This window comes from Epargyreus clarus, unplaced genomic scaffold, assembly GCF_041222505.1.
Source record: "Epargyreus clarus isolate Ecla_fem2 unplaced genomic scaffold, WU_Ecla_fem_2.2 ptg000026l, whole genome shotgun sequence".
NCBI classification, from domain to species: Eukaryota; Metazoa; Arthropoda; class Insecta; order Lepidoptera; family Hesperiidae; genus Epargyreus; species Epargyreus clarus.
The window spans coordinates 11,174,212-11,190,236 of record NW_027332233.1 but is presented as its reverse complement, the minus strand read 5'-3'; the positions used below and the strand labels follow the sequence as shown (position 1 = coordinate 11,190,236).

General features: G+C 36.0%; 1 protein-coding gene across 2 annotated transcripts in view; it reads right to left on the bottom strand.

The window, feature by feature from the left end:
• Window positions 1-16,025, bottom strand: part of Sp1 (transcription factor Sp8) — a 94,400-nt gene extending 78,375 nt beyond the window's left edge. Inside the window, exon 1 of one of the 2 annotated variants that reach the window (XM_073087868.1) lies at window positions 15,873-16,025. In XM_073087868.1, the coding sequence (XP_072943969.1) occupies window positions 15,873-15,914 (42 nt within the window). In that variant the 5' untranslated portion in view covers window positions 15,915-16,025. The remainder of the gene's footprint in view (window positions 1-15,872) is intronic. The other variant, XM_073087872.1, reaches the window with a different exon arrangement.

Here is a 16,025-nt window from a genome sequence, read left to right as displayed (position 1 = left end):
GTCGAATTAGCCTCTGTCCCTTAACACCAAATTACTGTCATACCCCACTACATCTTAAGATACTGGGGAAACGGCATAAAAAGACATGATATAAAATTACAAAAGAAAAGAAATATATGAATGTTTTGTTCATTTTTTGTCTACATTATAGTTCACATGCACTTCACATAATAAGAATAAGCTGTGAGATTTTTTTATGTACTCATTTTAGCCCATCCGATTTATTTTTGATAATATAAGCAATTACTACGGAACCTACAATAGTTTAACTGTCCGAACTTGGCACGTTTTTACTGATCGGGTAGTGAATATGAAAATGTGGAGCTATTTTGTGGCGGCATGATGAATGGCGGCGGTCATTTCCCGCTATTACGGTCACACCATATGGCTGATTTGCGCTGGATGAGGGCTGCCGCAAACAATAATGTTGTTTGTTCTGCAAATGTTACCCTCGGACTGTTATATCGATATATAACCTTCATCTAAATATGTATAAACTCAAAGGTGACTGACTGACATAGTGATCTATCAACGCACAGCTCAAATGACCGGACGGATCGGGCTGAAATTTGGCATGCAGGTAGATGTTATGACGTAGGCATCCGCTAAAAAAGGAATTTGATCAATTCTACCCCCAAGGGGATAAAATAGGGGATGAAAATATTACTTCGTAACGCGAGCGAAGCCGCGGGCAAAAGATCGTTTGTTCATACAGCTTCCTTTGCTAAGCAAGTATAAATTGTAGGTTTCAGCACGATGTTTTTCTTTAGCGTCATAGCAATTGATAATTAATTTATAATATTGAAAAATCAGTCGCGTTGCTTGGATGTTGCCGTCTTGGGATTTCCTTGTTACGAACCGTGGATCTCCCGAATGAGAGGCCGATTTTAACCACTAGGCTATCACTGCCTGCGATTTAAGTTTGAGTACATTTCTATATGTTTATCTGTTCCGTTTTTGTAATTTACCTATGTAACAACGCATTTCGATAAAATATTTTGAATATCTCGTTCCAATACCTACAAATATATAAACCGCAAATTATTTTTCTTTATTTTGGAAGTGTTAAATTATAATAAATCTTTTCTTTGCTCTGCTTCTTTTATTCGTGTTGAAATAGGTATGCATACAAAAATGTTCCTGAAATATCACTTTAGACTCACCAACAACACCTATTATGATCACTTACGCCATATTGTGTGTCTACACGTACGTATTACAATTGAAATTTGCTGAACAGTGCCCCGGGTGAGGATCGAACTCACGACCTTAAGATTACGAGACTTACGCACTGCCTTCATATCTAGTGTATACGACCTACTGAGTACTTTACTCATGGTTGAAACTCGGCGACTTGAACTAGGGGTTTGAGATCCGAATTCCAGGCAACTCCATACACCTGAAATTTTTAAAGTTAAAGTGATGTCAAAGAGATTTTTCAAAGAGAAACAAATTATCTCTTGCTTTTTCGGCGAGGCAAAACATCTTTAGAAAAACTACAAAAGCCTGAAAGTTTTTTTTAAATGTTCTCAAAACTATCTCTTAGGCACTCTGATAGGACATTCATATTTAAGAACAAAAATAAGTTGACGACACAAGCAAAAAAGTACTTAATTAATATCATCATTAATTAAACTCAAAGGAATTACAGCTTGTTGAGTTTAAAACTTTATTGTAAACCACAAAATGTATTCAAAATATCTTACTGTACCTAGTATTTAATTTTGTATACCTAGAATGAATGGTGGAATTAACTTTGTCAAGCGTCTGCTATTACTGATATAATGACAGACAGTAATCACAATAAAACTATTAAGTCCCACCGTGTCCCATCAAAGCTTATTTGAGGCGCTACTTGTTCAAAAATTCAAAACTTCCTACCAATTAAATTTTCCACTTTCAACCGAACGATTTTACCTATCACTTACTGGAAATTTAATTTTTGAACGTCGTACCGGTAGCCTGTAATCACGTAGAATAATCTACCGGACAAATGGGGCAAGGACGTAATTACCCTACTCGAAGATTTAATTATCAGTAGTTATGTACAAGAAAGGTGTTCGCATTCACGCGGGGCGCGAGAACGTAGGATTCTTAGGACTACAATTGCGATACGATACCGACTTTGTAATTAAAACTGAAGCAATTAATGAAAGAACATTACATTCGAACTACGCTACGTTATTAGGTTCTAATTTGTAATAAAACGTTTCGCTTTTACTTCAAACAGAAATAATTGGCCGTAATTGATCGGAGTGTTTCTTACTTTTCTTTTCTTTGCGTTTCATAAATCAACGGCACACGTGGGCACACAATAAATCAGGAACGGAGGTTGTAATTAAAATCACGATCTGAAGTAACATTTTGGAAAACGGGGTATAATTAAAATCTTTTGGTCAGAATCGTTAGATGAATCGGCGATTGCGTGGAAAGGCTTAAGGATACCGTGACCGCGTAGACGCAGATGTTTATATACATTATAATTACGTATTCGTTCCTATACTTAATGATCTTTCCACGACTCGGACCTCGAAAATCATTAAATGAAATTAAAATTTGTAAATATGTTTTTAATTGTTCTAACAGATGAGGACGACTGGGAAACGGATGGGAGCCAGGTTCAGCTTCAGACGAAATCCTAAATGAGTTGTACAAGGAATGTATTACAAAAGTCAATTATGCTGCCATGGTACGTAATTGATATTGATAAATAAGCTATTGATAAATTTTAGTAAGTATGTCGCTACATATTGTTCATATTTTCAGACCTTCCTTAGATGTCGATCCTGAGTCTTAGGTATAAGAAGTTATGGTATAAGAAGAACTTCGGGTGGCTAAAAAACTTCCTAAAATCGGATTGTTCTGTAACCCATACCTACATTGAGTCTCCATGGTAGAGCGTGCTCCTAATCATTCGATGTCGAAAGTCAATCAGTTAAGCAAAGTACACAGAAAGATTATACATATGGGCAATACCGTGAAAAACTGTTATAAATCAATATGAATTACGTTATAAAATTGTTTTTTCGCACGTCCTTATGAACGCGATTATAGGAAAATTATAATAATTGTGCGCAGCATAATTACGTGATGTAATGTAAGGCCGTCAATTTGAATTTATGTAAAACATCGCGCAATAAATTTACATTTTACGACTTTGCCCTTCTGGCCGCGTGGGTGCGATATCTCTGTTTAGCATCTGAGCTTGATATCGGCAAATTGTTGATCGATCTTAGCTTGATGTGGTCAATCACAATTGCTCAAAATCTAAAAAATAATTATACTTTGCCCTTCTAACCGCGTGGGTGCGATGTCTAAAAATATATAATAAATTACAACTGTGTCCTTTTGACCACCTGGGTGCAATATCTCTCTCTATTTAGTAAATGCTTAAAATAAAAAAAAAAAAGTTATAGTATCTAAAGTACCTACATAATCGATTGAAGTTTTTTGGATAAAATTTAAGTACAATGTAGTCCATCCAATGGGAAGTAGCCACTGCTGAAGATGACCATCTGTAAGCAACTGTATTGAACAGGCCATACCTGAAGCGAAAATGTTCGCCTCCTATATGTATATTAGTAAATTTTAATGTTATGTATAAATATGCTGACAAAATAGAAATGAAGAAATGATATAACGAATTATATTAATAGGTTTCTTAATAATATTGACGAAAATTAAATTGATACTGTTTTTTATTTAACATGATGACTAAAACGACATGAGAACTCCATAATCAATTTGTATATAATCCCACACACTACAATTATGTAGATACTTTGCATATGTGATGAATTTTATGATTAACAGAATTATTTTCTACCATATTTCGTCCATTATCAGCGTGGATCGAGTCACGATTTATTCAAATTTGCTTTACAATCTTGACATAGTTCACCGGATTGGAGTAGGTACCCAAAGTAAAATATTCTTAGCATGATAATGGTTAATTCTTGACATATTTTATATAATGCGAGCCCGAGGCGAGTCGGCCGACACTATGTCTAATAAATTTATGGACGTTCATTTCATGTTGATCGGCGTTCGAAAATATAATCGTCGCGCTCGGGGCGCGGCGCGTGAGGCGACTTCCCGCGAACGACGCGGTCGCGGACGTGCTCTACCCACATCGGATCCTAAGGATTACTTTCTATATAACTGCAAGATTTTAAAAATAAACGTGACTTTTAAAAGTCTAAGTATTTTAAAAAAATAGGACTAAAACTTTAAAAGTCTAATGTGAGACTTTAATTTTTTTTAATACGTAGTAGTCACATAGTTTTCTGATGTCAAAGTAGATTTTGTTTGTAAAAACAAAATGTAAATGTTTTTATATAGATATTATGAAATGTTTAATATTCATTATTTTCAAATAGACTGAAAAGTATAAATTAAATATTCAATCGAAATTAACTTAAAATATCAAAGAACTTTAAATCTAAATAATCGGTTAAAAATTAAAAAAAAAGACGAATAGTTTTTCATTCTTAACCGTACGCAGTACGCTGAAACGCAGTACGCAGTTACATAGGGTTCAAGTTCGATCAAGCTTATATTAAGTAGAAGTAAAACTAAGTGCGGAAACAATGTTTCACTGAATTCACTGTTCAATGACGCAGAAATGTCGGGGTATTGGAGTGTAGTGAGAAAATCCAAGTTTACTTAAATATAAACACATTAAGGAGGGTAAGTCACCCAAATAATAAACATTCATATAAATGTTGAACGTAGTGCATGTACTTAGAGTTCCTACCGTTTTAAGCTCTAGATATATCGTGAACACCGTGAAGGGTAAAAACATAAAATGTAATATATTGGAGGTAATGCACGGTTTCGTCAAATTTAACGACAATACACCTAACCGCTTAACAAAAGTGTTAATGGCTAATCAGATTAACTTTGGCGTTGAAAAAAATTAAATACATAAATTACACTTAATGCTGTCAAATAAGTCCAGTTCCATGTTCCACATGGTCGGTGCACGTGATATCAATTATTGTGTTGAACGTATTATCTTTGCCGTATTGACACTAGGCGTTCCAGAGATATGAAATATTTCCTTGCTGTTATAGAGTATAATCAAGCTATACAAGAGTATTGCCGTTCCAAGACGAGTTGTTATTAAATTATATATGACAATTTTCATTAAGCCATAACGAGACAACATTACTTATAGGTCCCAGTTAAGCTTCTTTAAGTGGTTAAGTGAAAAACATCGATTCTGTTTACGAGTTTCTTTTGTGCAGACAAAATATTTTATATCCATCCCGACACGTGCGCCAAGCCAGCGTTGACGGACGCAAAAAGCAAACGGCTTTTTTATGGAAATGGCTCCATTAATCCGGGAAAATAAAATATGTTCGACGACAAAGCGACTTGTTCCGGAAATGATACACTCCAAAGGGTACGTCGCTACATAAATTTATCTGCCTGCGAGCAAAAAACTCCGAATAAAAAACTTTATACGCTCTCATCCAGTTATCGATCACGATAACTTGGATAGCTTTCGCGTTTTCACTTATATGCTTAGGTACTAGCTGTGCCCCACGGTTTTATTTGAAAAATTGCACCTGACATACATATAAACTGCAATATTATAGATAACTTTAATATTAACATTTTTTCGAAGTCCTGAAAGCAACTAACATAGTGGCGTGCTCACGCCGCTACTCGTATGTTAGTTGCTATCAGGACCTTTTAAAGAAATCAAGATTGGATGGGTTTTATTTTTTTGTGCGGATCCCTAATTTTTCCTGTAAAATAAAAGTATCCTAAGATATTTCTTATAATATCAGCTATCTGCCAGTGTAAGTCCATTAACGTTGGTTGAGCGGATTCGGAGATTACTCGGAACAAACAAACACACAGACAAATCTTTTAATAATTGTTTTGTGTGTAATAAGTATCGCAAATCAGATATTTTGACGGTACAAACAGACTCTTCAATTTTATTTATTTTTATAGATGTTGATAAGTTGCGCAAAGAGAAATTATTGATAAATGTTGTTTTCACGTTGGCATAACTCGCTTACGACGTGACTTAATCAACCTTATGTTTCACTTGAACATGGCACACGATCATCGGAAATGTCAGTTTCCCACTTATATTACGACACCTTTAACAAGAGTTTACTGCATCGATAAAAGCTTACAACAATGTTGCTAACGTGTGAAACGCGCCGAGTTCTGATTTTAAGGGTGTGGTAACGCATATGTGTAGGTATCAGGAGGTTCAACATAGTCGCCCAAAGCAGAGAGACTTGAATGTTGTTAAAGCAACTCGTGAATCGCGGTGCCTATTAATATTAGATGTACCTATCGCATGTTATATTTCTACTGCATAAAAAAGTAGAACTTAATTTGCTTTGATTATCAATTTAACATACGTTTACTAGATAGCTAAACAATCTACTTATTACCTAATATGATTACCTACTCATACAATCGAGTGGACTAGGAAAAGAAAAAGCCTTAGTGGTATTTAAAGTTATAGCGCTTTAAAGGCGAAAGGAACGTTTGTGGTTCGACTTCAAAAGCACCACTACCACACTTATTTCTGCCTCATAATACCAGTCTAATATAAAGTAACTGTCATATAGATCTTCGGTAGCTAAAACGTTAAATAGATTGATTTTATAATAACGGAAGTTATCGATTAACTAGTGGTTCACGCGACTGTCAAACGGCTGTCAACTCGGCGACCATTTAGCAGCGTAAAAATCTTTTTTTTATAATGTAAGAGTAGCAGACGAGCATGCAGTCCACCTGATGGTAAGTGGATACTGCCGCCCATGGACATCTGTAATCAACCCCAGATATGATAAGATATTCCTACCTGAGGTCGGCCACAGATGCGCCGATACCCCTGAGGACTAAGCTGGAACGCCTCGGAAAAGTCTGTCTCCCTTACCACACCCTTCAAACCGGAACACAGCAGCTCCTAACACTGTTGTTATTAGGTAGAAATAGGTGTGCCGGTGTTGCCGCCGGAGTCGAACCACAAAGGGTTCTACCACCTTCAAAATCTGTTAAACAATGCTGATATGTTGACATTTTTTCAAATAAAATCAAGGATGTATTGTTGTCGTCACTCAAGCAACAAATTGGACGTCAAAGCGGGAATGCCTTAAGTGACCATTCCGTTGATTAGGCGACAAGACAGTAGCTTAAGCAACTATTACTCAAGCTACAGCGGTCAGCCATAGATAAGCATAGATATCTCACCGACTTGTAATTGAAGGAAGACATTAAAGGGCTATCACGTCACGGTGTAATTTACGCGGAACAATGCGACAATGCGGCAAAATACGAAATCGAAGAAAAAGTGCAGAGAAATATCGTTTCATTCGTAAACGATCTAAAAACTACATTTTTTAAATATTTTTCAAACACGAAAATAGATGACAGTGACAATTTCAATTGTCAAAACTGGTTAACTTTCTTTGTCAGGAGTGAGTAATCTTTACTAATCTATGCGGTTAGCACTCAGCCTAAAGCTCCACGTAGGTAATACAAGACAAGGACATTCCTCATGATCCATCAATTATCCTGATAACTAAAGCCTCGCGTTCCGAGTCATAAAATCTAATAGCGCATAATTTACCGTTTAATAAATTCGCTTTGTCTGACAAAGATAAAGTTAAATTTTCATGAGTTGCATAGTAGGTACCTAATTCATTAATGTTATGGCTACTTTATGATTCGAAGTGAATTATTATTCAAAGATTGTAAATGTGGTTACTAAAGAACACAGTATGGTTTAGTTTCCAGTAACTTAATACTAATTTTAAAGTACTTAATTGTCTTAATTCAGTAATCTAGGAACATATTTAAGCAGGACATGGGTACCTAAACTTCTAACGTGTAACAAATTCTTTGCATTTATGATGTACATATGCTTGTACGGTTAACTGCTTTGCGAAACCGTTAACTGCTTTTTGTGGATGCTGGCTAACTTACGTGTTACGACTTTAGAAGTGCCAAAGTATTTGTGATCAGTTTCAGGTACGGTCTCTGTTTTATATGGAGTTGGTTACACATGTCAAAGGGTGGCAGGGATTCGAGTACTTATCATCGAAGTGAAAAATCTTATAAAAAATAGAATAATGATACCTACACAATAACTAGGTATGAGCGCCAACAAATAGTTATATGAGGTATATTTTATTTACAAGATATTTTTCTGCTATACGGAGCAAAAAAGTGGAATAGAATTTACGTGATTTATTTAAGGTCCCGACTAGAAATATCTGTAGTTGCAAGAAAACCAGTTGGAGCAGACGTAAAGGTAGATACTTACTGGAAGCGTATAATCGGTTTGGGGTTTTGTTTATTTCAGCCTGTGATTACAGTATTACAGTATTACTATATAATAAGTCTCATTAAAGATTGCTTTCCAAAATGTACGCATTTCTAGTTATATGCATTAATTATAGGAAATGTGTGACTGTGAAATTATTTAAACAAGTTGTGTTGAATATTCAACGTATCTCTCTGTATACATGTCACTATTATTCGTAATAATATACTTTTTCTTTCTTCAGTCTGTATCCACCTTAATGGCATGTATAGTAGAGACGACCTCGAGTTAGGATTATAGCACTTAAGTATGGAAAAATATTGTCTAAGCTTTAGTTTCTACAAGATAATATCAAAGACTTTTCTCGAAGCCAATGTTCAACTGTTGCAAAAGTCCATAGGTAACTTTTCATCATCAGGATTGGTTAAAAAAAGCATAACAATATTTTCATTACGTTGCCAGATTCCACATGACCGAAATGATAAAACGTGTTCAGAATATCAGAATTCATTCACATGTTACGATCGACCTGTTGCGTGGTATATAATTACGGACCAGTTCTGTTGACGTCGCCACAGCTGCCATTGGTCAAAAAGGATTCAGTTTCGATCCTCCGATGTCTTGGTTTTTGTTTCAACACATTTTGAGGTTAAAAACCTTATTAATGGATGATTTTGGAGATCATCAGGAAAGTGTTTTTAGAATGATAAGTACAATTTATTCGTCTTTTGTTCGTTTTTGGAAAGATTTTAACAATTTCTAATATAGGAGTAGTATTGAAAGCTATAGTATGCAACACTATTGTTTTAACTATCTTCTGAGGTTAAGTTACATAATTATTTATTAAATCTTTATAATGTTTAAAGGATGGACAAGAGTATACAATTTTCATCTCCAATTAAAGGCTTAACATATGTACCTACCATACAAATAAAATGGGGATAAGTTTCGATTGATGGACTACATTGAGTCTTCAACTAATTTGTTATTTCTAAGGCACCCATATATAATTCAGGAGCTCATGTTAGGAGTTATTCAATATCGATAAAAAAAAGATTCCATTACAATTCTGAATACAACCAAATTACAATAATAAATGCCTACTTTTTACAACGGTGATAGGTAGGTACTATAATATTTTATTATGATGAAAAATATAATACGTTATCAAACATTTTATCGGTAGAATTATTAACGCAACTAAAGTAACTGAATCTACACTTATCGAGGCGATAGAGATAGGAGACGGTTGCTCTGAAATATTAGTCAATCTTTGTATCTGTTATTACCATCTCGGATTTAATGAGCGAATTAATTGGAATGCGAACGGCGGCCGTTAGCGTAATTATGGTTTCGACTGGTTCCAACCAACGCAGCCTTACAGAGACGGCATATAGTTTTGATACCGATATACAAGTATGTATAGCAATAAACCTATAGGAAAAGAAGCGATTTATTGGTAACTTGAACACGTAAGACTTATCTTAGCGTGTTCAAATTACCAATAAATATTCTATTCTTAAATAGAATGTTAAAATGCTTTTAAGTAAATTGTACTCTGAGATTGTATTTGTGTTTTATGATGAATGTATGAAATGTCAAAAATAGTGGTATTGTTTCCCCATTGTGTTTTTAGTAAAAACCTCTGGCTTTTCTTGGCTTGCAAAAAAACAACAGAGATTAATTGAAATGAGCATCACCTGTACTCAACTTTTCGTAATTCTATATCCTCCATGAATCTTAAGTTGTTTGGATCTTTCGTCCACCTAGCTAATGCAAGCTAAGTCTCTACACAGATAGGCTACCTACAATTATCGAGAATCCTTCTTTAATTGATCGAGCTAAGAATTGGCTTAGCCATTCATCGAAGTAAAGTCACCAGCGTTTTGGGACTCTTCCAAAGGACAACAATTTGGATGAAGCTTATTATATTTAATTATTATATCATAAGTACTTTAAAACCTTTTTTATATACTATTCTTGTACGTTTTTATTAGGATAAAATTTTAAATAAAAAAATATAAATTGTACGCATAACTTAATAAAAAAACACAGTTAATTTATATATCCATTATTACGTACTACTCGTACCAATATCTATATTACTAAACTTATTTATATATAATTAATATGCAACTCGTGTTACGTTTAATATCTAATAATCACGGAATGACACCCTACTTATATTACCTCGGTATGTGATCTATTCACCTCAATAACGCTTTTTCTTGACGCGAAATTAATTAATTATCTAAAGTTTTAACCGTAGCTCTTATCAAGAAAACTTATAAAGTATACAGTCCACTACTAAGTTATTTGTTAAGCTATATTCAACTGAGTAAAGTATAAGATGTAGACTTGTTATTTCTTCCTCATTAATAAACATTTAATTCAAGCATTTTAACTATATCTTCACTGTCGCCTAGTTCTCCATAATATTTAAATATTATGACAGAAAAATACAAATAAGACCGTCATTAAGTGCATTAGAAGAAAGAGGTGTAAGCAAATCCCAAGCATTCGCTAGCGTTGATTTAAACGATAACATAATTCCATGGTTTCAAACTCTGTTAACAAAATTTAGCACGTATATTTAATTGTCCTCAGATATTTGATTATTATTATCTTCACATGGACGTCATATTAACATGAGCAACCTTAGAATAAAGTTTAATACAAAAAAATAGACATTTTGACAAAACTTACTCTGTTACTTACAAAACATCCTATTTTGATGCTACATATAACGTTAAACTAGCACAACCGGAATATTTATTTTTCGCTAAGTAATCGTGACATCGTTAAGAGTGTCACGAGCACATATACTATGCATACGTTATTAAATTCATAATGAATTTTATTAAATAACTCCTGGACACTAATTACATGTATATTATTACTCTGACTAATTAGTCAGCACACCCGTCTCATGCTACTGGAACATGGTCGGCTGACCTTTTCCATTCTTGGAAAAGCTCCACTTTGCTTCTTTACTTTACAAAAATAATAACAATCTTCAGAGGAAAAACCGTACCTTTGTTATGTATTTGTAGTTATGGAATTAAACAGTTGTACAATACTGCTTAACCTTTTGAAAACTCATGTCTGCGAACACTGCAATTAGTGAACACCTACTTATTTGTAATTTTCTTCGTAACAAGCGAATTCTGTATTAAATTACTTCATTTCTATACATTTTATGAATTCATATGCTTTTCCACGGTATCTACAGATATTATGGATTGACAAGTACGTCAGCCACGTCAATATCTGCGGACAGGCAGCTGGCTAGGGTTTTTGTAATGAAGTTCGTCAATAAATTGATGGCTTCCAACTGAATATTATTTAGTAAATGTCAATGGAGCCCGGAGCGGCAAGCGCACGCACTCAATGTATACGCTATTAATGCGAAATAACTACAATTGGGACAACGCCGACGTTTGCTTGCTCAACCGGCCGCTGGAAGGCGACGGAAGCCTGTCACAGGCGCAATTACAGTACCGAGAATCGGCATTAGTTCGTCGGGCTGAACTATTTATGTAAAATAAGAGCAGCAACCACGTACGGGGAAACGGCGATCGCACGCATCGCTCATTAAGCACTTTAGAGCAATTTGAGGAGCAGAAAAAGTTGGACGAGACGTGGCACTACATCGCGTGGTCAATTAAAATGTAGCCGCTGCCGACCGAGTGCCACTCGGCACAAACAACGGTATTCTGCCCATCGGAGTGAGTGGACTCGCTCGGAATTGCCTGTATCCTGCTATCTAAACGATGCAAACAGGACACCTATCGCCACCGTTATTAACGAATAGCTATTCCAGCTTGTTATAGAGTTATTTGACACGCAACCATATGGGTACCATAGGATCAATCTTCTATTGGTTTTGCAAATGCTAATATGTTCATCATCTCCACCCTTCTTTATACGGCCCAAGTGTCCAAAGGCCATGGTTCCCTCTTAGAATATAACCTTTCAGTTGAAATCATAGTCAGCTTCTATACGGACACTGGCCCAACTTAGAAACATTTTTCAGAACTTTCAAGTCTTCACTTTGCATACAGTAATTATCGTCCAACACGTGATAATCAATTTTAATATACACTAAAATGAGTGAGATTTAAGAGGTGCGTGTTTCCGATTTGAGTCCGGTTTTTCTGGAGGTCAAAATGTATTTCACTAGGTTACCTGATTTTGGCGATTCCTGATGCTTTGCAATACCACCATTTTCACGTTAAAAATATTGGATTTCTGGGTGTATTTGTAAAAAATAATTCATCGTTTGACTTAACTGGTACCATCACTATACCTCCTACTGCGGTATTTTATAGACATTTATGAGAGGCGTTTCAGAAATGAGAAGCCATAATGTAATATTGAAAATTTCAAATAGACTACTGTTGTAGTATACCAATCGTAACTTATTAATAAATGACTTCTTAAGGTCAAATTTATGGCGTGGCAATTTGTTACAAATAAGGCAACAAAACTTCAGTTATAAAATTCTGGTAGCACCACTGTCATATAAACTTTACAACTAGTGTTACTTGAAAAGTGACCACCAAATTGCGTACCAATTCCTTTAAAAAAAAGTACCATAAATCCATTGGGAAGCCGAAGTGGTTCGTAAGCGCAGGGACCTTTGTTTTACAAAATCACGGTGGTAGCCGACCATTACTAAACAAATATATTCGTTCCATTACACCTGAGAGCGGGTCGCATGACTTGTAGGTTGCGCGGGCGCATGCAGCCTACGCGCAGGTTCCGGTGGAACAAGTTTAGAGGGGCAAGGGTTGTGACAATATGTATTTGGTTTACAATAGCCTTGCTATTAGAAATATATTGTTGCTGTGTTACGGTGAAGGTTAACACGATAGAGCTTATACCTGTATAGTAGAGTTCTCTACGTTTTCATATTGTTTGTAAATGTGACTAATATCTGTAAATGTCTGCTTGGCCAACATGGCGGTCAATGGCTTAAATCCTTCTTATTCTGAGAAATAATCCCAGCGCCCAGCAGTTTATTATTTTTAACAATATCTATGTAAGAATTTTTAAATATATTATTTAGTTACATATGTATCAAAATACATTCAATTAAAAATATGAATTAGATTTTCACAAACTTACAAGCAGGAAAATTTAAATGAATAAAAAAAGTAAATAGGAAAAAAGTTTAAACAATTAAACTCAAGAATAAACATAACTGAAGAATCAAAAAACATCAAAACATAAACTCAAGAATTAAAAACCATCTTTAAAATACAGTAAGTAAGATTGTTATAACACCCTATAACAGCAAAACCTTCAATGTTATTTCGTTACACCTCATACAACTTTCTAAATAATTACGGATGAACAAAAACTAAATGATATTGTCTAAGGCTAGGTTTTGTTCTAAGGCGAACTAATTGTGTGTCCGACGTACATCAATCACGCTGGACGGTACAACGAAAACACTGTTAGTTTTGCCGCCGAATTATTAATTACATTCCCACAAAAAACTCACACACGCCGCCGAAACGCATAAATTTCTTCCTTTTTCACCGCACAAAGGAGTCGGGCGCCCTACAATATAGGAATATAACACTAAACAGATTAACCGCCGGACACGGTCGTGGCGGCATAATTTTTGGCGCCAGTAGTCCTGCCTCTAGATTAAACTAATATGAAAAGGAAATTGAGTAGAAAATGGATGAAGGTTCTATGTGTCATTAAGGATTGGATACGCCGCTCGAAAGTGCCGGCCGGCCGCATTTATTTGACTACAGTTAATTGAATTAGCATTTCGGTAGTTTTTACGATCTGTTAGTAATGTTCGGAACAAAGTTTAATGGGCACTTATAGATAATAACAATAACATTATCCATAGCTTTTTAAATGGACCGATAGGTTGGTTGTTTCCAAATTTATTAATAGTTTACGCTTTATCGCCATCGGCAAAGGTACGGTAGACTAACTTTCATCTTAGCGCTATCAGCATAGAGATGTATATAAATTTTGTTTTAACATACCCGTATGTCTATCTTGGCATTAAGTTTTTTTTTTTTTTACATTTTTTTTTATGTTTTTTGTACTTATTTTTTTTTTTTTATACATATAACATAGTAGAAATAATTTCGTACACATAATGTATCATTATTATACTGATATTTTTTGATAAACAAAATATGCTTCGTTAAGTAAATATTATTTTGTATTTGTAAAAAATATGAAATCAATGTAGATATTATTGATGGCAAATGATTGACAATGTAATTAAAAAAACTCTAAATACCTACCTATCAAAACATGGGAAATAATTAAATCAAGTAACTGTTTGACATTCAGAGGGGCTTAAGCCATGAAACTATAATCATCTGCAGGCAGAAAACGGAAAGGAATTTCGGAAAGTAGTTTTCATAACACGACCCCACGTTGGCAAGGGTCCACTCGACCCTCCCGGGCGGGCGCTATGAATAGTAATGGAGTCTAGGACTCCAGGGACGCAGCCTCCATCCAAATAGCGCTTATGGTGCGTGCTAAATCGACAATACCCCGGGGTACTCCCGCCTAATAGACCGTTTTATAAACTCACCTATTTCGACCGCGATTTGTTCTACGATTTAACCAAATGAACCGTAACGTTCCCCACTCAGCTAATAACGGTTTATTTATGTTACTAAATAAGGTTAGTCGATGGTTGGTTAGAAGTGGATATGTGAATGGTTATGGCTTCGTAATACTTGTAAACTTACAATAGTCTTCCAATGTAGGCAGCATGAAATATATGACAGCTCGAATCAGCTGATATTAAGTATGGTTATGAATAACGTACATCTTTATAAGAAAGAAAACTTACAAATAAAACTTAAGCTAAAGTAAGGTCTTACAGGAGGATTTGTATTAGTATTTTAATAGAGGTGTTTAGTACAGATACCATATTTCAGATATTTCATATAACTTATGATTCTCCGAGTGGCGCAAGAGTCGATCATCTCACTCCTTGTAATACGGTACCCATGCCGCTTAGGAAAGAATCTGACGAAAGGAGTATGTTAGTTTAAAGATCTGTAAACTTAAGATCGTCTTAGGAAGGAAGGGGTTTGTCCCTGTAGGTCCGGGACCAGAATAGGGCTACGGTATCCCCTGCCTGTCGTAAGAGGCGACTAAAAGGGGCTTTCGGGGTTACGGGCGGCAAGAGTGGGAGCTCGAACCGTCCGGCTAGCGACCCCGGGAAGGACGACGGTATGTGTGGTCGCATTCCGTCGTATACACCAGACGGTGTGGTGACACAATGTCACCTGGGCGGAGCCCGACGGGGCAGTGCGCTGAGAGGACTCCGGTCGCGTTCCTTTGGAGATCCCGGAGTCCTCTACGCAGCGCCGAGGACGGCCACCGGGGGGGTTTTAGTGCGGTAGAAGTCCCACATAACCCCGTGTCGCTCCCACGGCACCGGGTACCTTTTGAAGGTTTCCCCCTCGAAAAGAAAAAAAAAAAAAAAAAAAAAAAAAAAAAAAAAAAAAAGGAAGGAAGGGGTTATCATGTGTTGATTATACGAGCAGTTTGGGGCTCTTGCGGCTGAACTCACATTCATGAGCAGGTCCGGTGAGGAGGAGCCCTTGCCGCTCATGGCTTCGGCGGTGGAGGCGCATGTCACTCACTCACAGCACTCGCGAGGCGCGGCGCAGGCGGCGCGGGCGGTCTGCGTGCGCCGAGCGACCGCGACTGCCGCGCGCCGGCC